Source organism: Pleurodeles waltl, chromosome 10, assembly GCF_031143425.1.
Source record: "Pleurodeles waltl isolate 20211129_DDA chromosome 10, aPleWal1.hap1.20221129, whole genome shotgun sequence".
NCBI lineage: Eukaryota > Metazoa > Chordata > Amphibia > Caudata > Salamandridae > Pleurodeles > Pleurodeles waltl.
The window spans coordinates 913,982,767-914,010,732 of NC_090449.1; the positions used below are offsets into that span (position 1 = coordinate 913,982,767).

General features: G+C 43.6%; 1 protein-coding gene across 8 annotated transcripts in view; it reads right to left on the reverse strand.

Moving 5' to 3' along the window:
• LOC138262021 (ATP-dependent translocase ABCB1-like) overlaps positions 1 to 27,966 on the reverse strand; it is a 920,359-nt gene that overhangs the window by 388,990 nt on the left and 503,403 nt on the right. For all 8 annotated transcript variants that reach the window (XM_069211673.1, XM_069211677.1, XM_069211676.1 and 5 more), the window contains 2 exons: positions 20,633 to 20,716; positions 20,339 to 20,542 (listed from right to left, as the gene is read on the reverse strand). In XM_069211673.1, the coding sequence (XP_069067774.1) occupies positions 20,339 to 20,542; positions 20,633 to 20,716 (288 nt within the window). The remainder of the gene's footprint in view (positions 1 to 20,338; positions 20,543 to 20,632; positions 20,717 to 27,966) is intronic.

Here is a 27,966-nt window from a genome sequence, read left to right on the forward strand (position 1 = left end):
CATTGCAGAATAAACACATGGGCATGGGCATGGAGGTCACAACCCCATAATAAAACACAGTCCCCAATGGCATGTGTCAGACACAAGAAAAATCCACATAGTGATGAAACACTCCCCCTTGGTACACGTCATTGGGAACACATTGGCCCTCATTTGGAACTTGGCGGTAAAAAGACCGTTGCCGCAGCTACCAGCTGTCTGCTGTATTATGACCACAGACGGATTTCCACCAGAAGGATTGCGGAAATCCAGCTGTGGCCATGCCGGAGGATGGAGGTATGGTGGCGATGCTGCCACTAGCAGCGCCACACCATGGCAGTAGACCGCCACTGGCCTTATTATGAGAAATAATACGGCCTGGCGGTCTTCTGCTGGTGGACGCTGCTGCTGGCAGCAGTGCCCCGTCCAGTCTCCTATCAGAGGACCCCAGAGGTAAGTGGGTGCTCCGACAGGGCAGGGGGTGTTGTGTGTGTGTGTAGGTGTGTGTGTATGTCTGTGCATGTGTGTATGCGGTGTGTGTTGCATGTTGTATGTGTGTGCATGTCTGGAGGTGTGAGTTCATGTATGTTGAGTTGTTTCAATGCATGTCTGCGTGTATGTATGTAAGTGTGTGCGGATGTGTGTGTGAATGGATGTATAAATGCGTGGATGAATGTGGGAATGGGTGTCTGTATGCATGTGTGCATGTGTGAAGGGAGAGGCGTGTATGAAGGGGGAGTCTGGAGAGGAAGGGGTGTTGGGGTGGAATCTGCGGAGGGGGATGGGGAAGACCTCTATCAGTGAAAGGGAAGAGATTCCCTGTCACTGATAGCGCCTACCGCCATGGTTTTTCCTGGCAGTAAGGAAGCCACGAAAACCATGGCAGTAGGCGGGGTCATGATCCCGCAGGCGGTACAGTGATGGACGTTGGGCTGGAGATTGATATCTGCAGCCCGGCGGCTGTTACCGCCGTTGAGGTCGGTGTGGTACATTGGCGGTTTGGCTTCAGCCAAACTGCCAATGTCATAATATGCCCTGTTGGCAGTACTTTCCTCCATATTACCGCTAACCGCCGGGGTCATAATGACCCCCATTGTCATGAATGCCAAAATATCATTATGAATGCACCCAGGATGAAACATTCCAAATGGCAAGTCATTGTTATCACCCACCTAAATGTGCATATCTGAAGAAACACAAGATCATCCAGGGGTTTATATGGGGGAGCACAGTCCACCCCATCCAACCAAGGCCCGATGCTCCTCTTTCGATCACTGTGGTATTCCTCTTGGTTGAGGGGGACAGCCTCCCTCGAGGTGTCCGATCCATGGATAATTGGGGTCCAGAAAACAAAATGGAATGCCCTGAAAGGTGCGTCATCACTGGGGGAGGCACCCACACTGCCCATGTCATCGGGAAGACCTATTGGCGTCGCCTGTCCTGGGCCCAACTTTGGACAGCTGCTCGCCTTTAGGCTCAGTGATGTGATCCTCCTGGAACACATTCTGAGCCCTCCCGGGCTCCGAAGTAGCACGGCAGCCCTACTAGCCGGTCTAGGCCCACGTCGACAGGTTTCCCACTCAGGGAGAGACACGCTTCTCCATAGACTCAGGCTGCAGTGGTAAATGTACCCGAAGTAGATGACTGCTCCAAGTGCTCCTTTGCCCCGGGGGCATCAATCAAAGCGTGCTCATCTGCTTTGGTAGTTCAAACCCTCGCAATCTATCCCATGTTGGAGAGGGGGAGGGGGACACGTGCAGAATAACACAGACACACTCGCACCTCCAGGCCAGGATGGAAGCAGAAGCACTGTTCATGCAGTTACAGTGTATTAAAGGAATACAGTGTGAGCTTCCGTACAATTAGGGGTTTCCCCTTCCTTTCTATGCATGTATATTTATCCACCTCAGTATCCCAGATTTCTTGACATGGGGTATCTATGCTGTTATTCAACCGTCCCCTAAGGTATACATTTCCCTTAGTATCAGAAAGGTGGATGCCCCTACACTGGAACTATATGTCTGGGGTCCAAGAAGACCACCCAAGGTATGCTAAGGGACACCCTGGAATCACAGAATAAAGCGGGAGCAGACGTGTGCATGCATTGGTTTGGTTATTTCATTACTTTCAATAATTTCTTTTCTGGAAAGCTTGGGGACAAACAGCATCATCCTCTATGGTGCCCTTCCTGCGCATCCTATCTAGCTCAGTTTGAATATTGCTAGGCTTGGTGAAAAGGTACAGTGCTGTGGGATTGCTCTCAAATCTGGTCAGATTCACTACTACTCTATGGGGTTCTACTCTATTGTGTTGTATCTTGGCCCTAATCCTACATAGGTATAGGTGGAGAAAGAATTTAGCTTTTTCAGGGGCTACCTCTTGGGACAAGTAAAGCCTGTCTGTGCCTACTGCAAGCGGTATCAGTGAACAGATCTAACATGACCTGGCTGATATCTTGGAACCCACAGCGTTCATGTGCTGATACAATGTGTTGTAGAAGAAGGTGCTGTGCAGTGTGTGTGGAATGCTAATGTTTGGTGCAGTATGGTTATAGGTGACATGGGAGAGGTCCCTATGCATAGTTTCTGAATGCACTCCATTTGATTAGGCAGTTCTTTGGAAAATTAATGGAAGCAGCAGCACCCACAGTAAACCAAGGGTATACAAATGTGCAACAATACATAAACATTGCAGGTCTTGAGATGAGTAAAGGGGAGATGTATGTTGTCCTCTGGTGATTGGGTTGCTTATTTTTAACAGTTCAAAAATGTTCAAGGTGCAGTATGCAGTTCTTGATCCTGATGGGACTGTTGATGTGCCAGCTTAAAAAGTAATGTTCCACTGGAAAGGTAGGGCACTTGGAAGCTCTATTAGAGACCTGTTGTATAAGGTGCATCCTTGCTTGTGCTGTCATTAAATATTTCTTAGGATTTCCTGCACTTTTTGAGTATCTAAATTGTACTAAAATTGGTTATTGTTCACAGATGTATTAATTTTATAGATTGTTGGGCCTCCCCTCTCTCTGTGCCTGACTCGGTATACGGCAGAAAATAATTTTACTACGGGGTGATCTCGCAAGCATGTGGGTGATTTCAGTTACTAACTAGTGCTCTGTGGATGTCGCCAATCCTCTAATATCCTAGTGTGTGCATGGGGGTGCCATCAGTGCAGGTAGTGTTCTTTGACCCACAGGATGATGCATTAAGGGAAGGCGTATCGCAACTGAGCATTGATCGTAACGTGCCCTGAGGTCACGTGTATACCCCTCTAGTCCCAGCATGTGGCATGCAATGTGACCCTCCCTAGTGGCACCAGGTGTCTTGACTACACCGTTTTTCTAGGGGCTTCTTTTGGGCTAGCTTTGGGCTTCTTTTTCTGGTCTTTGGGTGCTTCTCTAGATCTTCATGTGATGTTTTATCTTAATTGTCGTGAACTGGAGGGGGCCAGAGAGTTGTTCTGCTGCTCCCTTGTGCCTCTGATATTGATGTGTTCATCATAAGGGCTCTTGCTGCCTCCAGGCAGTGTGTGTGTAAGGTCTTATGTGTTGGCTGCATGCTAGGCCTGACACAGGAGTGAGCATATTTCCACATTCTATTCTGCTCGGAGCTGTGATGCATCTTTTCGGACTTCCTTTTTCCCCAGCACCCATATCCCCCTCAGATCACATCTTTCCCAAGATATTTGGACCTGCAGCTCCCACCTGTTACTTGGAAAACTTTAAAGGAAAGAGGAGTTAAAAATATTGCTGCATGGAGAGTCCAGTGCAAGGACAAGAACTTATTGAAATTTGTCCAAATCATGGTAATGGACTGTGATGGCTGCTTGATCTGGTGAGCCCCCTACCCCTTTTACTGGGTCGGTGCTATGCGGTGATTCGCAATCTGTCAGACCTTGCTCGCGTGCTGTGAAGGTTATGGGGAATTCTCTATCCCAAGTGGATGGGAAGCCTGGCTTCTGGCACTAGAGGACAGCTTTGTTTTGGAACTAAAAAGGGGGCTTTCATTTGGCTGGAAGCCTCCCTGGAAGCTCTGAGCTTCCCAAATGCAAGTTAAGGCTTGAATACCTAATGTTGTCTCACTTGTCCTTCTTTAGAGTTTTAGTACGAAAAATTTTGAGGTGTGTGTGTGAAATGGATGCTTCGCATTTGGGGTGTTAACTTACTGCACATTTGGTTTCTGCGTTAGTGTGAAAGCATTGTTTCCCCAAACAGTTACCTGCCGTGTTGTGGCCCGGATCCTTGCTGTTCCCTATCTGTAGCTGCTGTTGCCACATGTTTGTCCAACTACCTGATCCCTGTTGTGATTGTATAGCAGTGGACTGACTTCCTTTCAGCTGAGTTTAAGGTGCATTTGAGTTTCCCTGGGCTTGGTTTTGTGGATGGAGATTTTGCAGAGACTGACCCAGGCTCATAGACCTCTGTTCGTGATATGCCTTAAGCCGGCATCTTTTGGTCATGTGACATATTCTGTGGCAATAGTGACATTCTCTAAGGTCTGGCTGCTGCCAACCTCCCTGGTTTCTGCTGTTATAGCTAGGTTGAAACCCTCTGGGGTTTTGTGGTGGAGCTCTCTGTAGAGCTGGTGCCATTTGCAAGCTCACTGGCAATGCAGGCCCCTCACGGGTGGTCTTTTTCAATTTGTCTTAGACCAACTTAGCTGTTACTCTCTGGGCTTGTTCCTGTCTTTCCCTGTCCTTTTCTTGTTTTTTTTTTGAGAGTGTAATATATGAGCTTCTATCTCCCACCAGGGCTTGGTGTCTAGCCCCACTACACTTTCCAATCCACTTTGTATTTCAGTGGGTAGCCCCTTTTTTGAGAATATTGTAAAAGAATGCGACCTGCGGGTCAGTATTGGTCCATTGCTGACATGACTCTTGTCCCCATTGTTCCCTCATCCTATCCAGAAAATCAGTTATGGTCACTCCAGGTTTCATAGTTTCTGCCATTAACTCTCCTATATCTTGGCAATCAGGGAACATTTCCCTCAGGGCCATCTGTATTTTGTGCCTGTATGAATTGAATGTGGCCTCGTCATGCTCTGTGTTTGTCAGCGTGATTGCTAGAATGCAAGCTCAGCCGAACACCTTGTTAGTCTGCTCTCCAATAAGACTACTTAGCAGACTTTTGTCATTGCCTATCACTAGGTTTATTCCCACAGTGCTCTTCTCAAAACATGAGATCCATTTTCCTGCCCCATCCAACAATGGTGGCAATTGAGTGCTTAGCCCGTCTTTATCCATCTGAGCCCATGGCGCATAGATCGTCCCTGACGTGCCCTTTTGCAGTAGTGGGTACGTTTTGGGTAGCTCCACTGGTTTCTCCCTGACATAGCATTCCATTTTTCTTAGACATTCCTGCATGTTGCGAAAGTTCCACCTGGGATCCCTCCCCCATGATGGATGCAGTCTTCCGCAATGGCCATGTTCCCTGGTTTTTAGGATCCCTTCTCCAGCCTGGGTCCATCATACTGGTCTCTTCCCTGTCACACCTAGCAGTCCAAGCAAACAACACCTCTCAAGGATGAGGCGCTAGCCCTACTACACACCCAGGACCTATGCATACCACCTGTGTCATGCCCAGTGGTCGAAGCAAAGAAGTCTCAACCTTGTATTACACCCATGGGACAAGCTGGAATAATCTGTGTCATGCCCAAAGGTCTAAGCGAAGGACACCTCTCACTTATTGAGGTGCTGGCCCTATATCCCACCCAGGGTCCAAGCCTACCATCTGTTTCAGTGGGCCAAGTGAAAAACAACATTTACCTTTCTTAGTGTGCTGACTATGTACAAAACCACCTTGTGACTACTCAGTTCAGACAAATAAAATAGGTCACATGCCAGATTTCTATCAACGGCAGCGCACTCAGGTTAACTTTTCCTAGTTTTCTGTATGCCAAATGCTGGGACTAAGGCTCTGATGTAGTCTCTTACACTTCTGACGGCATCTTCAGGATGGACCTCCTCTGCTCAGATTCAGTAGAACTTCCAATAAATTGCGGCATCTGATCACCTTCCTTGTGGCACAAAAGTGAATCCGTCCGGGCAGGGTCCTCTTCCTTTGCCTCCAGTCAGATACCACTCTATCTGGCTTGCCAAAATGTTGCTTCAATGTGAAACAGCCTTGAAAAAACAAAAGACAGACGCGTTTGGCAAAACAGGAATAGTTGGTTTAATTTAACACTATGGCTGGGAGAACAGTTACAGAAACGGGGACTGAGGACTCTCTCAAAGTACAATCACTCTGAGCAGTGTTTTATACATTTCTCTAGGCACCATAAAACAATTACAGCATTCCAATGTTTAGGTGAAGTTTGTGAATAGCTGTGCTGGAGTCATTAATAAGGTCCTGATAACAAATGCAGGTGGGCTTCACCCTTGTGTGGACACAACAAGGGCCAGTGGGTATTGTGTCCAGATGTCCAGCATGAGAGGCATGTGATTGTGGCATGCCTGGTGTTTTCTGATTGGCTGAGTGTTCCCAACTTCATGTGGCATCTGAATTATGGTGTTTTGTTAGTGCGCACATCCCTCCGGCCATGTGTGCTTTATTGGGGCCAATCTCATGAGACCATTGTGGTGTCACTGAACTTATCTATGGGATTATTCTGAGTTTCCTGTTCATTAATGTGTCTGCCGGCTATGTGCTGCCCCACCTATAACCTGTCAATCAGTACCCTCAGGCCTAGGTCTCAGAGCCTACCGGACCACGCATTTCTGAGTCGGGGTCAATGGAGGGTTCATGATGGGAGGATTTGATAAAAATATTGGGATTTTGTTTTTACACATGAACATATCATGGTGCACATCGACATTGACTTTTCCAATATTAGCAGTGGGATATTTGATGATACACAGGACTTTGCAGAGCAGCCTCGTTGCATCTCAGAATTGAGGCAGCGTTGCAGCTACGTGACACATCTTCAGTGTGGATCCTCGTTCAGCAGGCCAAACTGGGTCCCTGTAGCTGACGCATGGTCCATCGCAATCAGCACAAAGTTGTGACTTTGTCCCCTGTCCAATGCGACCAGATAGCCACAGTGGGAGCTTTACGCCTTTTGGCACTATTTTTTCTAAAATGTTTCAAATTGAATATCTTCGGTTCAACTGATGAGATTTTTGTTGTTTTGGTCTTGTTTTATTTATTAAAAAGCTCTATATGTTTCAATGTTTATAACTTTGTTGTGGGCTCCTTTTGTGGTGTGTTTTCACTGTGTTACTGCTAAAACTGTTGCACATTTACTTTACAAATTGCCTCTCAGTTAAGTCTGAGTGCTCTGTGCCAAGTTATGCACAATTAATTTAGGGCTTGCTTGTGACTTTAACCTGCAAAAAATTGTGGTTGTGGTTTCACCCCCTCCCTCTCCCCAACCAGTAACAACATTTCCTACACATGTGAAATACAATTTATCAGAAGCTTACCTCTCTTGGTAGCCAATCCTCCTTCCTAGGTAGCCAAACATCCATTTCAGGCTATTTAGGGTCTCTGCTTTGGGGATCTCACCAGATAACGAATGCAAGAGCTCATCAGAGTTCCTCTGCATCTCCCTCTTCACTTTCTACCAAAGGATCGACCGCTGACTGCTCAGAACACCTGAAAAACCTCAACAAAGTAGCAAGACGACTACTAGCAACCTTGTATCGCTTCATCCTGCCGGCTTTCTCGACTGCAGGTGGTGCATGCTCTGGGAGTAGCCTGCCTCCTCTCTGCACCAGGAGCTCTGAAGAAATCTCCTGTGGGTCGACGGAATCTTCCCCCTGCAACCGCAGGCACCAAAAGACTGCATCACTGGTCCTCTGGGTCCCCTCTCAGCATGACGAGCGGGGTCCCTGGAACTCAGCAACTCTGTCCAAGTGACTCCCACCGTCCAGTGACTCTTCTGTCCAAGTTTGGTGGAGGTAAGTCCTTGCCTCCCCACGCTAGACTGCATTGCTGGGTAGCGCGTGATTTGCAGCTGCTCCGGCTCCTGTGCATTCTTCCAGGATTTCCTTCATGCACAGCCAAGCCTGGGTCCCTGGCACTCCTTCCTGCAGTGCACAACCTTCTGAGTTGTCCTCAGGCATTGTGGGACTCCCTTTTGTGACTTCGGGTGGACTCCAGTTCACTTTTGTTCTAAGTGCCTGTTCAGGTACTTCTGTGGGTGCTGCCTGCTTCTGTGAGGGCTCCCTACATTGCTGGGTGCCCCCTCTGTCTCCTCCTCCAAGTGGTGACATCCTGGTCCTTCCTGGGCCATAGCAGCACCCAAAAACCTCTACTGCAACCCTTGCAGCTAGCAAGGCTTGTTTGTGGTATTTCTGCGTGTGAACACCTCTGCAAGCTTCATCGCAACGTGGGACATCCATCCTCCAAAGGAGAAGTTCCTAGTCCTCTTCTTTCTTGCAGAACACCAAGTTTCTTCCAACAGGTGGCAGCTTCCTTGCACCCTCAGCTGGCATTTCCTGGGCTCCTGCCCACTCTAGACACTGTCACGACTATTGGACTTGGTCCCCTTATCTTACAGGTACTCAGGTCTGGAAATACACTGTTGTTGCATTGCTGGTGTTTGTTCTTCCTGCAGAATCCCCCTATCCGGACTTCTGTGCTCTCTGGGGGTAGTAGGTGCACTTTACACCTACCTTTCAGGGTCTTGGGGTGGGCTATTTTTCTAACCCTGACTGTGTTCTTACAGTCCCAGCGACCCTCTACAAGCTCACATAGGTTTGGGGTCCATTCGTGGTTCGCATTCCACTTTTGGAGTATATGGTTTGTGTTTCCCCTATACCTATGTGCTCCTATTGCAATATATTGTAATTCTACACTTATTACATTACTTTACTTGCTATTACCTGCATAATTTTGGTTTGTGTACATATATATTGTGTATATATCTTATCCTCATACTGAGGGTACTCACTGAGATACTTTTGGCATATTGTCATAAAAATAAAGTACCTTTATTTTTAGTACTTCTGTGTATTGTATTTTCTTATGATATTGTCCATATGACACCAGTGGTATAGTAGGAGCTTTACATGTCTCCTATTTCAGCTTAAGCTGCTTTGCCATAGCGACCTTCTATCAGCCTAAGCTGCTAGAAACACCTCTTCTACACTAATAAGGGATAACTGGACCTGGCACAAGGTGTAAGTACCTCTGGTACCCACTACAAGCCAGGCCAGCCTCCTACACTGAGGCAATAGGAAACTCTCCAAATGGCAGAAGGGCCATATTAGTAACATCAGCTGTAACCAATCAGAAAGTGTGGGGAGGCCATGATAAGCCCCCAGAGTCTGTAAAGAGCAATAAGCAAGCACTTCTATTCTGAAGTACAGTACCAATGATTAGACTGTAATGTTAGTGGATACTAGTGAGGGCAGCTAGATAGGGGCTTACCATGAATGTGCGGTGTCCAAAAGAGAGTGGTTGCAGTGAGCCCAGCCCCACAACTGCAGAGCATTTAAGAGGCAAAAGGTAATGAGCATTGAGATAGGACTCTAGTCATGGGCCGGGAGGTAGTCCGACCAAAAAACAGCATGCCTTGTTTGAAGTAGCATATAGTAACGCCAGCAGAAAGGTAGAGCCCAAGGTATCATTGAAGTTAAAACAAGGTCTCTCTAATGCACTCAATAATTAGTCTCAGGAGAAGTAAATACAGTATAGTAACCCCACAGTGTCTTGTTTTACAGAAGTGAAGGATCAAGACGCGGGGAAGGTCCAAACGTGAGATGGCTAACAGTTGTAAACAAGTAGGTGTCATACTTCTAAATGTAAACATTAGTCATTAGCACATCAAATGTATAAAAGTATAAAGACAATAATTGGAAAGTGAAAGGCGAGACCATATTGCCTCTAAACAAATGTGCTCAGAAGGAAAAGTGTGACATGTAGGGTCTGAGAGCACCCAAGTCAGGTGAGTAAGGAAAAGGTATCTAGAAAAATAGGAAAAAGAAGCTTGTAAATGGAACCCAGCCTAGAGCCCCTGTACACACATGTATACCATTTACAAGTTCAAAGATAGGCATTGTAGGATAGGGCCCAAAACAATAGAGCATGGTTAAACAACAATATAGGTGGTTATTGTAGCACAGTAAACACACGTACACAATTTACAAAGTCAAAAGTTGGCCATTTAAGAAGTTCAACATGACAATATTGCATAGTAAGTTAAAAGATGGGGAATCATACATTGAATAGTAAAATCAAGAACAAACTGAATAAAATGTCCATGTTTCACTATTTGAATACAGAAGGTGAAATGAGTTAAAAGAAATATAAGAGTGACACACTGGGTACCTGTTCCTCATCATATCAGATTATAATCAGAGCCCCTTTCCTACCATCCATGACATGAGTGTCCCTAATGGGCCAACGGGGTACCGCCACAATTTATGAGTCATCAAGACATGTAGCTCCTGGCCTAAATTGAGTCAGTAGTCCATGGTTCTGAGTTTCGTGATCTAACCCGTCTCCAATTTCCTGAGTGCTCAGACTCTGTTGCCTCCTCTTGGGTGGTCCGGAACCCCTCCTAGGATGTGGGACCTAATATGCAAGAGTTCTCTGGCACAGTTTCTTGTAACAAAATGTGAAGCAAGAGGATAATTCTTGTTTCGGTTGCGGATACTATGTATGTGTTTCTGCAGCCTCTCTTTGAGTGGTCTAATCGTGCTTCCTATATAAATGTGGTGACACAATACAACAGAACACAAATTTGGTATTGCAGATGAAAAAAATTATAGTATATGTAGTGGAAGTGTTGTAGCGGACGCATTTCAATCTATCCAGGGCAAAAGGACACATGTTGCAGTGTTCACTGTTGCCATTTGCGAGTTTTGCACCATCATGTGCAGGTAATTCGGTTTAAAATCACCAATTGTGTATATATTTTTATGCATACTAAATGTGGTTTCTTGTTGTTAATCTTGCAGCCTTGAAAACGTTGTCTTTGACGAAACACATGTTGGCTGCATTCGTTTCTTCGTGAATAAAACAGATAAGACAGAATAAAACAACTGAACCAACCACTGTATTGTTTTACTCTAATACACTTAACAACTGTGTTTCTCAGCACTGGACAGATTTGAGGACATTTGAATTTTGCCCTGGGTAGACTGTCTTGCTGCATTTATGTCGGGATACCCTATGTTTACTGACACTGTTTTGGTGGCTCAGTGTCACTACCACTAAAGCACTTTTTCTTAAAATTAACATTTATAGTTGGTACTTGTGGGAAGTGTGGCAGCCTTGATACCACAGCCACCTACTGCTTTATTGTTTTGTTGAAAAACAAAGCAGACTTTTCAAACAAATACAAATTGGCTATGTATTTAAAAGGAGTAGAAAAAACTTAAGAAGCTGCAAACAAAGATGTGAGGTGTGCTTCCGCTGGAACCCTGCCCTTGATCATAGGCAGACAGCTAGTGGTTCCATGGTGATGGCCATTCTTACGCCAAACGTTTCTGGCCTGTTACATCACTCCCTTGATTAGTTAGGCTCTGCTTTGTCTTCAATGAATAGCCATATAAGAAAAAGAAGACTGAGACAATCTTAACAAAAATTTCTCTGCCTGCTTGTAACCTGAATCCTGTCCTCAACAAAGTATACTCTGACAGAACAAAACTACTTATGTGATGTAACTGGTCTTATGTAAATCTCTCGAAACCCATTGAGTAAATTGATACTATTTAAAATTCTATATAAGAACATAGGTAAACACAAGTAATGTTTTTGTGTTTGATTATAAAGTATTCCAAAGGGAAGGGGAGATAGCAGCAGGCTGCTGCTGCCACAAGTTCAATCCTGCCTCTCTTCTACTTCATGGCCAGCTTCTTTTGTGCTCAGTAAAGTATTGACGTCTTTGTCTCAGAATCCACAGCAGAAGTATGCTGAAGTTCTCCTGCAAGGTGTTGTATGTGATGAAGGTCCTGCCAGTGAGAACAGTGTATACATGAGCTGCATATGCAGCTCTTACGACTCCCTCCCGGACCGCTCGGGATCATGGTGGCTGAGGAACGTGAGCAGCATTTTCTACTTGGTGATGCGTCAGCGGCATTACCTCAGGATTGCATATTGGTGGCTCGTCTTCTCAGAATGGCCGCCCTGTGCTGACATTTCTCACGAGCCAAGTAGCCTCATGTTTGGTGGGGGCCAAAGCTGCCTGGTGGTGTGACCTACCTCACAGACAGAGGCATTCTCTATGGGTGAATTTCCTGCTGCACTCTCACCGGTTGCCATGTAGGTAATGGATGTCATCAGGGATTGGCTCTCCTCCCAGTCTTCCCCTCAACTCAGATTTGCCTCTGCTGTTGCAGAAAGCCTTCCATGTGGAGATGCATTGCAGCTGTTGCAACCCCTGGATACACAAGGTAACAATGTTAAGGCTATGGCAGGGCTTCTGCATGATAAACTTTTTCTTCCTCTGTTGAGGTGAGGCTGCGGTGCACACATGGGCTTTATGCAGGCTTTGTCATCACCATCCCTAAATGAAATTGATATTAATAGAACCAGCAACACTGAATCAACTAGGCCGGCCTCAGGGCATAAGACCCAGATAGCTATAAATTCACCTGATTCTTTTTCTAGATTAAATGAGGGGAAGATGCAAGTGTTGAGGTCTCAAATAGGAGCTCTGCAAGTGTTTTGGGGTTGAATTAGGCTGGGCAATCTAAGGGAGCCCATACTTCAAAACCCAAAACCTCTCTGATATCTGGAACCGCAGCAGAGGTGAAGTATTGCTAAAGCCCAAGCCATGCATAAGATAGGGGGGCTACGACTAATGCCACAAATGGGGAAACAAAATTCTCTATATTTATATATATATATAAATATATATATCTGGTCATGTATATATATATATATATACTCGTCCTCAAATCAGGGCTGCTGATAAAGAAGTCCTCTCTCAGGTTGCTGATGAGCTTCAGTGCAGGGAGGCAGGCTCCAGATAATGCTGCAGTACACATTCTACTTATCCTGCCGACTCCTACTTAATGGGTGCAGGATCACTCTTCAGGGAAGAGCAGCATTGGCTTGACAGACCTCACAACAGACTCCTCTGAGCCATCTATTACATCCATTTGCTGATTCAAACCCATCACTTTGAGACTACTAAACATTATATTCAGTTTAGGAAGGAGAACTCCCGTCTTCAGCAAACTATAACAGAGATGGATGGGAAACTGACTACCCTGACCTTCCAGATGCAGGATCACCAGGAGAGAGTCTTTGCGGTTAAGGAGGTTACAGCTTTTGCAGCATGGACAGTTACAGAGCAAGAACATGGCAACCAAAGCTAGAAGATCTCAAAAATCATCTATGTCTAAATAACCTAAAGCTCTTGGGATATCAGAAGGCAGACAGGACAACAATGCCTGCTCATACATAGTTTGGCTATTTCAAAGGCTTCCCCAATCTGGTGAAATACAACTGCCAGATTCAACATGCATACTTGCTTCCAATATTTAAGTCCTCTGGCTGCAGCTCCAGCAACAGTCCTTGCTCTATACTGTTCTTTGTGGGAAACTTCCTTTTGGGGCATTCTATTTATTTCAAGGCCTGTTCAACTGATCCAATCTCTGTAGGTTCTGCTTCTTATTTTCTAATTCCTGACTTTTGTAAATTAACTATGAATCACAGACTGAGACAATTGAACCACTAACAGCAAGTTGTGCTCAGGTTTATCTGCAGGAAACTGTGCTCCTTAAAATATTGTGTGGGGATCAGACTATGTATTGTTTCCCTGATGCATATGTTCTCCAGCAGCTGCACAAATGGCAAGAAGAGGTCTGATTAGTTTTCTATCAGGATTCTTGTTGATTATCTGAGTGTCAACATTTCATTGTGGATTTTTACTCAATGGGTGTACATTTTCACATTTTTCGTGTAGACAGGCTGCAGGGAGTTTTGCTGGCAGGGCTGCAGGTGGTGCAGGGGATGCATGGGGACTTCTTTTCTAGTAACAGCCAGGGTATGGTGTTCATTTTGTCCCTGGAAGTATAAAGGTGGGTATGAGGTTGGTGGTGGGATAGTAGATAGGTTTTTTGTTGGTTGCTGCAGATAAACTGCAATATGCACATGGGGGGTTATAACTGCAAGATACAAAAGGAGTTGATTTGGTCACTGGTCTTGCTATATGTATGGTACATGCTTTCAAATCGCACTGGCTAATATTTGGGTGAAGGGTGAATTGAATAGTTGTAAGTGAGACAGAAGAGAAAGTTGGGAATTTTTCTATTACTCATGCTTCATTCTAAAAAAATGACCTGGAATTTTGCTGGTCTCAATCACTCCCTGAAACAGCAGTTAGTTAGAGAGGAGGTACTTGCTTACAGGCCACATCTCTTATGTCTCACTAAGACGATTAGCATTTAAAGACAGGATGCTTCTTCGAGCAGTTAGGGGATAATACAGTATTATTTCTTGTACAACTCAGCAAGTCTCAATCAACAGGGTAGCCTTTTATAAACCTTTGTTCTTTTGGGTGTAAGGTACTACAGAATGAATCTGATAGGTATGGTAGGTGGGCAATTTCCAAGGGGGTCACTAGTCACGTCTATGTTATCTGTGCTATCTACAGCCCAAATAAAGGTTACCCAGTGTTACTAGATAAGCTAAATCTTGTGCTAGCACAATGGTGCGATGATATATTAATCCTTGGTGATTTACATTGTATTGGGAGTTACAGATTGGATACAACTAATAGATCTGCTCCTCCATCTATGAATAAAAATCATCAGTATATTAAGGATTTAGCAAGGGTACGTGGCCTAGTCGATCTCTGCAGAACATTGCATATGTGTCTTCCCGGGTTTATATATTATTCTGTGCCACACAGGCATTACTCTAGAATTTATATGATATTAATCTATCAGGACTTAATCAGTGATTCCAATATGGAGCTGGGTCCTGGTATCACTTCATATAACCCATTGATACTAGTGCTTCAGTTCTCTGATTCTTTAAAAGGACCTCAAAGATGGTCTTTTCCTAGACTGCTATTATCAAATATCATATGCATAGAAAGGATGTGTACAAAGTTAGCTGAATTTATATCAGCTAACGTGGGCTCCTCTTCTCCTAGTATTGTCTGGGACACTTTGAAAGCTTTTGTATGGTGGAGGTCACTGTACAGTTTGTTTATGAGCAAAATATGCACCATGAGGGTCAAGCACAGCTGCTGCATCATTATCCACTTAAGTGGGAGCAGAAACATGCTTGAGCCATTTTAGAGAAAGACCCTGGTGAGCCAAAAATACAATTTGAATATGATCAAGTGTTGGTGTAATGCTGATCGTATAGTGAAAAGAAAAGGCTGCTGTGGCTTGTATGTCAGCTAGGGTGTCCCTATTTGAATATGGAGAGAAGCCTGGCAAGGTATTAGCATTTAAAATAGTTGAAAAAAGAATCAGAAAATGGTTAAATGTTTTAAGGATAAGGACAGGAAAACCCATTCAAAACCACTGGTCATCCTTTAAAAAAGTTAGGAGTTTTTATATGGATCTATATAATGAGACACAGGCTCCCAATCATGATGAACTTGAAAATGATATAATAACAGCTAGGATTCCTATGTTAAGCCCTTTGTAGGTAAAGGCACTTGATGAAGTGTTCACTTTTGAAGAGCTAAATGATGCTATTGGATCACTTCCATCGGGTAAGGCAGCAGGAGAGGACTCCCTGCCATTAGAATTCTATATAGTCTTCATAGATCTACTAGCAATGTGTCACTTATGGTCATTCTTCATGTTGATGAAGATAGAAAAATTCCAGACTCTTGGTATTAGACTAATGTTGTTACCTTTCTTAAAAATGATAGGCCAACAGAAGAGAAGGGCGTAATATCAGCCAATATCATTAACTAATGCAGATGCTAAGACATATGCAAAATTACTGGCCACAAGGCTGGCTTCCTTTATCCAAGATTTAGTATGTTCGCAGCGTCATGGCTTCATACCAAGAAGAGACACCACCAATCATATTAAAGCTGCTATAGCATTATTCTATGCTGCTAATACTTTTGGCAGGCATGCTAGAACAATAGTATTAGATGCTGAGAAGGCATTTGACAGGGCCTTGTGGTCTTTCCTGTGGGCAATCTGAAATCTATGAGATTTAGGGATAGGTATGTTGATCGTGTATAGTGTTTATATCGGCACCCAATTGCCTGTGTGGTTCTAGTTGGGCCCTGCTCCTCTGTCTTTAAAATCTTTACATGGTACATGGCAGGGATGTCCATAATAGCCTCTCCTATTTGCATGTTATCCAAAACCTTCATCTGGAACCTTATTTACAGTATGATAGTAGTCCGCGGATGACTCCAGTAGCCTTGAATGGAATTGAGATTATCAGAATTCAGGTCATACAATTTATTGCTGAGGAGGCTGAGAGATTTGGAACAGTTTCTGGGTACTGTATTAATCTTAAAAAATTCAAACTATTCTTAATTTTGCTTCTATCCTTAAGTAACCAACTGTGATGCCTATAGCAACTTATCCAGGAGTTAAGGGGCCAGATTCCCAAAGGACCTCTGCACTTGTTGCTGAGACCTCACCATCGCGGGGAAGTCTCCACAATCTGGGTAAAATCTGTACAATGGGAATTCTCATTGCGGAGAATTCACACCGAGAGTGGACCCTCCCTCAGGACTACAAGGCCTCCGCTACGAGTGAGGAGAACCTTTGTGAATCAGGGCCAAGATCACTGCTTCTGTTAATAGGATAATTAAATTAAATCATGAGCTGCTGCTTCATCAGTCCATAATTAAAATGTTTCTATAGAATTGTGTGCCAAATTCATTTTCCAGGAGGCTTGAAGTAGCAATTAGTAGCTTTCTCTCAGGGTATAAAAGAGCTAGGCAGTCTATCCGGCACTTGAAATTGCCCCTTAGTCGAAAAGGGTGGTCTCTACTGGATTTTAAAATTTACTTTTGGGCAGCCTTTGACTCTGGTATTAGGTGCCTTCTTACTGATTGTGAACTGGATTGTAATCTGTTTGCGTATCAAATAGGGGCTGGGGCTGACTGGAAGTTCTTTCTGTGCAGGCATTCGAACCCTAACTACTTTAAGTAGGTTCAATTTGAGGTAATTACTGATGTCTGCAAGATATGGGGTGGTATCTGCTCTGCTTTTCAGATTTAATTTCTACACTCTTTTGCACCTATTTGGGGGAACCCATCCTTACCATTTATTTATGCCTTGGCTAGGTAGTGCCTGTGATTTCTCCTCAAGACACACAGAGGGCTCAGAGCCTACTCACAGCTTTATCATTGCTTTGCTGTAGAGTCTTTCTCATTTCCTTCATTTTGGTTTGCCAAGGCACGCCTGCTTCATGTAGTCTGTTTGGCCATTCCTCAGAGCATGGACCAAATACTTGTGTCTATCCGCTGCTGTGGATTTTTGAGGTACTTTTTGTGTTCTAGCACTCCACATAAGTGCTTGTGTTTTCAGGCCGTCTCCCACATCCATGTTGCTTATTTTAACTCTCACCCGCCCCCTGTCTATGTTGCTTTTTGTTTCCTCCTACCTCTCTGCCCTAGTCTGTTTCTTCTTCACCCTCACCTGCCCTCTACCTGGTTCATAAACTCCTTCTCCCACCCTCCCTCATTTCTGTTGTGTGGGTGAATCTGTAAGTAGTTTTAGTGGAAGATCAGTGTGCTCCTAACAACCCTCCTGCCAGGAGCTGTTTGGTGCTGTTGTGGTTTCTGGTTTTCATTTTATTTCTTTTTGTTAGGATATCTTTTGTGTTTCGCGAGTAGCCTTGCAGCCAGCAAGCAGAGTGGAAGGAGTGCTGGTTGTGTGGTGGTTCCTTTTTGTGTACAGCAGTCAGCTGCTGCTCCTGAAACATTTTCATTTTTAGGTCTCGGCTACACAGTATGTGTGCTATCACTTTCTGTGCTGGCCTCTACCACTTCAATTGTGAACGAAGATCATTTTAAACAAAACAGACAAAACCTGCAGGTCTCTCGAGGGGACTTTTAACAAATACTTAGAAAAATAACAATACTCTGGATGTATTTTATCTGACAGCAAATGGCAGTTCTCTTCAGGGCGACACCTCTGATCTGGACTTTTACCAGTTACTTCAGCTACCACTAGTAGATTATTTGCTGTTATCTTTGTGTGCTTTAGTGTGGAACTGGGGAACTATGTTTTAGTCTCAGTGTCGGCGTAATATCCTGTGGCTCTGGGCACATCACTAAATCTCCCCATGCCTATAAACAAATTGTGAGCTTTTGGAATGTAATTAGTGGTCATGAAAAGTTCTTCGCTTTCAACCGGGTTTGCTCTGCCTTCAAATACTGCAGAAAAATCAGCTAACAGGTAAAAACAAAGCCTTAATGTAAGGAAGGGCAAATCGATACTTGTTTACTGTCTGAGCTGTACAAACTGAAACCTGAAAACCTGGATAAATTTCAGCTTTCAGCTTAAAATGTGTGCTCTTGGGTAAATATTTTATTTCACCAAATCTTTATTTCTTCATTATTGCATGTGACAGTGCTTTCAAATTTGTGAGTTCAGAATACCAGTTGGACAAAACTATCACTTCCAAGAAGTACTTCTCAGTGCAGTGCTATAATGTGTCTTATTACTGTGTAAGGTTCCAAAGGGTAAGCAAAGACACTTTTTTGAATTTTGTTGTGTTGCTTGACTTCCTAGCTTTGTGTTGCTTGATGTGCCCTCCTCTGTTGTGTTGCGTGGTCCTCCTCTCTGGTCAGTCAAAAAGACGCTATGCGGCAGACAGCACTGAATGCATTCTAATACTCTTTTTCACGACTTTTGGTCATGCTGAACAGCAGTTGTGCTGCTATACAAGATGGATAAAAGACATTGACACTGACAAAGCAAATAGCCCTTGCATTGCTGAGACCTATTGGCTTTGCCAATGCTTGTTCAGGATGCTGTTGCTAGATCTTAGTACACCAGAAGGATTAAAGCTGCAGGGCAGCTATTCGATCATCAGGATTTAAGCACCTTTGCTGTCCTGCAGAAAGTATATACATTTGAGTGATAGTTATTTTACTATTTGGATCGTCCGTCATTTACTGTCCACATAGAAGGAGGACGATCTAGGTAGACTTGCACGAAAGTGAAGGGTTAAGGTCGGTTTGCCTGTCCAGGCATCGGATATTGAGGGTTTCTTTGAAATATTCTACTCCTCTGTTGTCGCCATTAACCTGAAGTTATAAAAATTTAGAACCATTTGTATGTTGTATTATTCTTCAGAAAAGGTAAATAAATGGGGTCTGAATACGTGTGACAACAGGAATGGTTGCCCAAGGTATGGATTATGTGCTGCAGACATAGTTCATATGTTTGCTGGATGCCCACTCTTGACCCAATACTGGGACGATATTGCTCAGCATCTTTCTCAGCTCTTGCAGGCTGATGGACAGCTAACTGTTAGAGATATTATGCTAGACTGGAAAGAAGATACAGCCCAGTGTATATCTATAACTATATCTGTTGCAATGATCATGGCTTTCCTATGTATTGCCAAGGAATGGAAGGGAGCTCCCACAGTCTATCAGTGGTTTGCGTTCTTTGGTCACATTTGAGAGAAGGAGGTTGCAATTCTCCACCTCAGTGGTAAAAAGGTTGATAAATGTATAAATCAAATATAAGCCAAATCTGGGCACCCTTCTGTCGACGTTAAAGATTTTGTATGCGTTTCAGTTCATTGTGTTTCCATTCTTTTTTTGGTTTATTAATATGTGACATGAATCATGATACATGGAAGATAGGTATGTAATTAGCTATGGGGAATTCTGATAAATTCTGATAAATTTGTTTTGTTGTATTTTCCTTTTTTTGTTGTTGTGCTGTCATCTGTTTCTTTTACCCCTTTCTTCTTCCTTCCTTTTTTTTCTTTCTCTAATGGTGTTTTCTCTTCTAGTTTTCGAAAGTATTTTAATGTGTTCTTGTGCCACATCCTAATAAAGTGAACTATCCAAAACGCTTGAAATCAAAAAGTAAACTTTATATATTTAACACAATCATGATAAACTGCTTAAAGATGATCTACTTATGACATTTAGTAAACAATGTAGCTTAAAACTTTTTTTTGAGATTTGAATAAATGTCAACTGTTAATTGAAATGCGTTCAAACGAATGTATAACAGAATGTTGTTTTTTGTTTTAAAACCTCACCTTTTACCATCACAGCTTTGTGCAGAGAAAGCATATTTCCATGAAAATGTATGTTTTTTTTTCATACCATGCAATAATAGGCACATTTCTTTGTTTTTTTAGTGACTGCGTAGAAAGATTTGCTTATGTGTGAATTTTTCTTTCCTGTTCCTTTATGTTATATTTTACTAATCGGGGAAAAATTCAGATGTGCATTAGTGTAAATACCACAAAACATAACGTTAAAAAAAGAAAGAAACCTACCATTCCAGCTTCTTCTAGGGCAGCTTGGTTCTCTGAGGCATGGCCGGAAAGTGATTTTGATTTAATAACAAATGCACCAACCATGAATGGTGTACAGGCAAGAATAAGTAGAGTTAGTTGCCATCCGCAAACAAACGAAATTATGAACGCTGTAAGCAAGGTGGAAGTCGTCAGGCTGAATATAAATAGACGGTCTCCAATTGCCTGGAAAGATAGAATGCTTTGGTGAATTTGGTATATGTACCATATTTGATTTGATTTTGGAAACAGTCCTTATTTATTATTTAGGCATACCCCTTTGGCTTGAGATGCATCTGTGGCAAGACGTGTGATCCAAATTCCTACATCATTCCTTCGATCATCAAACCATCCAATTTCCTAGAAAAGCAAAGTATAGAGCATATCATAACATATGATTCATAGACACAGTGATTATCTGTAGCCTTACAAAATCCATCACACCGTCTAGGTTTATACAAATGTGCACAACTGTATGTTCTGCGCAGTACTGAGTAGTACATAGCTAGCATATTTCTGTTATGGAGAAGAGAATATCATATTAAACAGTAGACGTGTTATGCTAAGTTGCTCATGTAATGCAGCCAACCCTCAAACACATTTCTTTTTATAAAAAGTAAAGTTTACTTTTACTCCAGCAGGCTACCATCCCTGTGATGGCCACCAATTAGACAGAGTTACAGTGACTGAGATTCATGCTTTACTCTTCGCACAAATACTGATTGCCATTGGTGACCAGAGTTTTGTGACCAGTTTGTGGTGCATCTGGAAGCTCGTTCCAGACTTGTGTTTTGTGTGGTTCTGTGTAGGAAAGTACCCTCTTTTTGGCATGTTACCCCCAATTTCTAGCTGATGTCAATGTGTTTCACTGTGTCACTGGGATCCTGCTAACCAGGACCGCAGTGCTTCTGCTCTCTCTCTCCTCTAAATTGTGTCACTGCATACTGGTAATCCAGTATTTCACCCAAAATTGGCATACAAGTCACCCCCTATAAGTCCCTAGTATATGGTACTTCACCCCTTATAAGTCCCTAGTATATGGTACTTAGGTACCCAGGGCATTGGGGTTCCAGGGGATCCCTATGGGCTGCAGCATTTCTTTTGCCACCCATGGGGAGCCCATTCAAAGGCTTCTATATGACTGCCCTTGCAGCATGTGGGAAATGGTACACTGCACCAAGTCACTTATATGTCACCTATATGTCAGGTCTTCCAACCCTGAAGGTTAGGTGCAGAGTACCTGTGTGTGAGGGCACCTCTGCACTGGCAGAGGTGCGCCCGCGTTGTCCAGGACCATTTTCCCAGACTTCGTGAGTGCGAGGACGCCATTTTATGCGTGCACTGTACAGAGGTCACTACCTATGTACAGCTTCACAATGCTAACTCCGAATATGGCCATGTTTGGTGTTAATCATGTTGGAATCATACCCCAAGGCCTTTGCAAGCATTGGTTTTATGATGCCATGCACTCTGGGGGCTCCTCCTTAGAGGACACCCAGTACTGCCATTACAGTTTTCTCAGGTTTTCCAGACAGTCCCAGCTGCTGTCACCTAACAGACAGGTTTCTGCCCACCTGTTGCTCAAGCAGCTCGAGCCCAAGAAGGCAGAACAAAGCATTTCCTTTGGGAGAGGGGTGTTACACCCTCTCCCTTTGGAAATAGGTGTTACACGCATGGCAGGGGTAGCCTCCCAGAGCCTCTGGAAATGCTTTGAAGGGCACAGATGGTGCCCTGCTTGTTTAATGCAGTCCACACCAGTTCAGGGACCCCCAGTCCCTGTTCTGGCATGAAACTGGATAAAGGAAAGGGGAGTAACCACTCCCCTGTCCATCACCACCCCAGGGGTGGTGCTCCGAGCTCCCTTGGTTTTGCCATCTTAGATTCCAAGTTGGCAGGGCACTCTGAGAGCATCTGAGTGGCCAGTGCTAGCAGGTGACGTCACAGCCCTCCCCTCATAGGTGCTTACCTGTGTAGCTGACCAATCCCCCTTTCAGGGTTATTTAGGGTCTCTCCTGGGTGGTTCTTCGGATTCGGATTTGAAGACTCCAACAGGAATCCTCTGCATCCTTTACTTCACCTTCTTACCAACGGAACTGCATCTGCACCTTCCAGGAACTCTACAATCTGCAACAAAGAAGCAAAGGCCACCTCTGCAACAATATATCTTCAGCTCCTGCCAGCAACTGCAACTGTTTCCAGGTCATGAATCCTCTGAGGACTGCCTTTCTTCAGCATGCACCAGAAGAACAAAGGAATCTCCCTTGCTTCAGCAGGAACCTCTCTGCAGTGACAACTGGTGACTTGTGTCCCCTCTCCTGAAGAAGTGCGTGGATCCAACAACACGGGTGGTGGACTGAAGTGGTCCTGATGGTCCAGACGTCCAGCTGTCCAACTTTGGTAGAGGTAAGAGCTTGCCTCCCCACGCAAGACAGTACCCCCTTGCGCTGCATGTTTTGCAGCTGCCAAGGCTTGTTGGCATCCTTCCACGAAGTTCTTCATGCAGCGTGCAGCTCAGGCCCTCAGCACTCTTTCCTGTGACGCACAGCTTCGTGAGTGGTTCTCTGGCGGCATGGGATCCCTTTGTGTTGTGCTGCATGGGCCTCCTTTTGCGCCTCTTTGTCCCCATGCTTTGGGACTCCTGTGCGTGCTGCCTGGTCTTATGAGGGCTCTCTGAGTTGCTGAGAGCCCCCTCGGAGTTCCCCTCCTGGGTAGAGTCCGCCAGGTCCTTCCTGGTCCCCGGCAGCAATGTTTTCCGCTAACTGCAAGTTATGCGCATGCCAAGGCTTGTTGGTGGAATCAAGCAACAGAAACCAGACTACAATCATCATCCGCCGTGCGACATCGCCTGCACCAACCAGGAACCCACATCCGTCTTCGTGGGTGCAGTACTGACTGTTGTTCCTCACCAGTGGTTCTTCTTTTGCACCTTAATCCGGGTTAGCAGGGGCTCCTGTTCTCCCTGGACTCTTCAGTGCTTCTTGGACTTGCTCCCCTTCTTCTACAGGTCTTCAGGTCCAGGAATCCATCAGTGGTGTCTTGCAGTCTCTTCTGGTTCTTGCAATATCTTCCTTCTTGTGTTCTTGTATGTTCTAGGAAAGTTACTGTGATTTACTCCTGCTTTCTTGGGATCTGTGATGGGTTATTTTACTTACCTTTGGTATTTTCTAATACTCCCAGCACCCCTCTACACCTTACACTTTCCTAGGTGGGAAACCGACTTTCGCATTTCACTATTTTAGTATATGGTTTGTGTTCCCGATAGGCCCATTTCTAACTATTGTGATTTTCACTATTTGCACTATTTTCTAACTATTTTACAGCTATTTCTGCATTCTAGTGTATATACTGTGTATATTACTTACATCCTAAGGGGGTATAGTCTCTAAGGTATGTTTTGCATTTGTGTCACCAAAATAAAGTACCTGTATTTCTGTAATACTGAGTATTTTCTTTCATTTGTGTGAGTACTGTGTGACTACAGTGGTATTGCATGAGCTTTGCATGTCTCCTAGTTAGGGCTTGGCTGCTCATCCACACTACCCCTAGAGAGCTTGGCTTCTAGACACTGACTACATTTTACTAATAAGGGATAACTGGACCTGGTAAAAGATGTAAGTACCTTTGGTACTACAAACCAGGCCAGCCTCCGACACTCTGTATCTCAAAAAGAAGAGATGTTCCCCAACAAGAAGCCAAACAATGGATATTTTCTTAGCACATGATAAAGGAGCTGTTGGCTCCTTTCTTTGTGTTTCTGTGCTTCAGAAAGAAGGCAGAGATTGTTTTGTGCTTACGCTAAAACACACACACTAACTCTTTGAGGGGGCACTGAAACAAAACGTTCACTTTGAAATCCTTCTTTTAGAGAACCATTGTGAAACTATGAAACCGTGTGAGAGTCAGAAATTCTAAATTTTTTGTCCATCCCCTTGTAATCCTCACCACCTGAGTCATTTTTTCTGTTCGTGGAGTGGGAGGGACGGTGGAGCCAAAATGCGGCTCCAGCCATCTCTCCTATGTCCCTCCCGTCCTCTCATCAACAGGAATGAGTGCTTGACTTGGATGTTGCTGTGGCAGTAACACCTACACTTAACCCTACCAAAGCCTTGCCCAACAGCTCAACATTAAATACATCTTGGAGAGCTAAATAATTCCTCTTAGTTTGATATCATATGTGTGTGATATTGTTAGTGATATAACACACACAATAATAATGAGGTGGCCCCGCTAACTTGTGGTGATGTTTTCCATGGCAGCATAGTCTTTAAACACAGGAACATGCCATTGAGGACAATTAAGTTGGACTCTTGAAAGAGAAAAATGTACATAAAATAACCTGCTTACATTCAAGGTTGAACAATTCTCTCTACTAGGTGGTGACACTATGAATAAGGGGAAACAGCTGGATGTTTCTTGGCTGCACCTCCACAACAAAAAAAGCACTGGCTGCAAAAAAAGATTTCTATAATGAGCTTGGCAAAATCTGCACTGATATGCTAAATATTGTTCAGGCATTTGATATTTTCTTTAAGCATCCATTTATATCTGAGTGATAAAACATGAAGGCAGTGGAAAAGCTTTTCCTGTCCACCCTTAGTCTACCTTGACTTTCTGATGAAGGCAGGCAGCTGCTGCACAGTAAAACCACTCTCAACGAGATTTCAAAAGTAATGTCCAGCTTTTCTTACAATAAATCTCCAGGGCATGGAGGACATATATGCACAATTTTAGAAATCAAGTGAGGGGTGCTTTACCCATAAAGTTGTATATACTACAAATATAGATAGTGAAACCTCTGGATCCTTGACATCCATCTTCAATATTACATTGATCACACTCGTTTCTAAACCCCAAAAAGCTAATTTCATTGTGCCATCTATCAACTGATCCCACTGATTAAAGGGGACATCAAAATCCTAGATAACTTCAAGTTGAACATATTAGGATGAATGATCACCTGCCGGGTGATGAGACACAGTGGGATCTTAACTGGCCTGCATGTCTTCAATAATACATCTACATAATTTATCACATCTCTTGTGGAGTGCAAAAGCCTCTTACGAGAAAATCCCTATCTCTCCTTAGATGCAGATGTATGTTGAGTAGGGGACATGTTCAGAGCCCTAGAAAAGGCCGGACTGGGACAGAAGCAACACTGGCTTTACACAAACCCAATAGAATACATTGTGGTGCTTTCTGTCTGACTTATTCTCTGTAGAGAGGGGTACTAGTCAGGGTGGCCCTTTATCCTCTCTTCTTTGTTATGAAAGCTAGAACCACTCTCTGCAGTCATTTACCAAGCTACAGAAATCAAATGGATTCTGACCTCAGCAGAGAATACAAAGCATGTCTCTTGGATGATGATATTTTACTCACACTCACTAATGCCAAGATTTTAGATGGGTGGCCCACAGACATAAATAACCAAAATCTACTACTCAGTATGACAAACAACAACTTGATTTGCTGGTTTCATCTTCAATTCTCCCTATGAGAAAGGGTACAGATAATAAAGATGACAGTAGCACCCCATTCAAATATTCACTCATGCATATCCCTAGAAAGAGTTGACAAGGGCATTTTCTCATTTGTATTGTGATTGATAAAACCCTACTGAAGGTTTACAACTAAAATGCAGAGACTAGAGCAACTTGCCTTCAATTGCTATATACTGAATCCTACTATGTTTTCCGCCGGCTAGCTCAACTGTATATTACAATACTCATTTAAAATCCTCACCATTATTGTTACACAACAGTCACTTTCTACAAGCCCCATAGGGGTAAGATATAATATATATAGTACACAACCTACAGACCCCATCCACCCAACAGGAATACTCAATCCTCTTGTGTGATCTGGAAGGCTGTTTACAATAAACTGCTAATTAACCACCTGTTTCATGAATTTGACCCATTTATAGGGTAATGTTGGTCTCCTAATAGGTGGAAATAAGCTAGAGTGGGATACTTTGCCATCCACCAGTAAATCTACACTGGATCACATGATTACTGTTGGTTATTTTGAGAAATTCAAGTTGGAGGGTTCCAGGGCAATCACAAAGTACTGAGCCCCAACTGTAACTCCAGAGGTCATTTACCTCTGGTGCATAGTCCAGGATTTCATTTCATCCATTGGCTGCCAGTCATGGAATAGAATGAATATCAGTACCAGGGCAAAGAAATGTCATGTAATATTGTTTGCATGCAATCCCTGTGCACAAAAAACAAATATCAGAATAGAAGGGTCTGATAGGGGTTTAAACGTTTGGTAGAGACAACTTGAGATGGAGTATAGCTAGCTCCCTGACATGTATGCCCTTGGAGGGGAAAATATGGGCCTGATGTACAAAGCCTTGATTTGCAGAAAGTGTTTGCAAATTGGGCACCACGTTTTTTGCAAATGATTTCAGATTTTTCAAAACTGACATATACTATTAGATTGGTTTGTTAAATCACAATTCAGAGGGGGTCGAAACAAAACATGCCTCATTACTATTTATGAAGAAGGCTGAAAATAGTGACTCACTCTGATTGGATGCCATCAAAGGAATGGAGGTCTACATCTGTCAGCAGACCACAATGCCTAAAATTGTATTTAAATAAAGTTATTTTTTTCAAATGGAGCCTTTTTCTTTCAACGAAATGGATCTGCATTTAAGAATAAAAATGAACAAGTTTTGTGAAGTGTTGACAGTGGTCCCGGGGACCACAGACCATCCCCAAACAAAGCTTTTTTTATTTTCACAAGGAAATGGGCTACCACCTTTTTATGGTAATGTTTCAATTGTTTGCAACCAAATTGTGTTTTCAAATCATTAGTAAATAGCATTGTGAATCACAACTTGGAAGAAATACCCTACACATTCCCCTTCCAAATTGTGATTTAGAATGCATCTATTAACACATTTTGCAATTTGGTAACAACGCCTGTGATTTAGCAAACCACGGGCTTTGCAACACTATCCAGCTTCTTGTATCAGGCCCACAGTCCCATGGTTTGAAATTCATAATGGTCTAGTGCTTATTTTTAGGTTCAGCAGTGGGAAGGAGCTCAGAGAGGTATTACTATTAGCAGAACCCAGGTGATAGTGTCCTTTGAACCCTAACACTACAAACACTAGGATTGCATGAAGAAGATGCTTCTACATAGGTTTGTGGTCTGTGAAAAGAATGTGCATCACAGAGATTGGAAATCAAATATGAACCCTGCGTGCTGGGAGGAAGGAACTGACTGGAAGAATGATGAAAACTATTACATCTGTAACAACAGTTTGACATGTAAATGAAGGAGTTTACACCGAGCACCTGTTTTCGATTCTTTTTTCTCACCTTTTTTGCATAGAATGTGTTGGCTCAGGGAGGCATGAGAGTACCCAAAGTTTTAGGGGTACCTGTAGTGGATCCATTCACAAGGGTGGCATTGGCCTGGAGAAGTTATCCCACAGTGAGGGTGTGAGAAACATTAGCAGGTGTTGAGGTCACCAACGGTCAATTACTAGGGACAAGAACTACATCACTGGGAGATCCAGAAGCATGATGGTCCCTGAGGTTAGTAAATGGAGTGGTGGTCCCTAAGAAGATACGCAAGAGGATAGTAAAATCAATAGT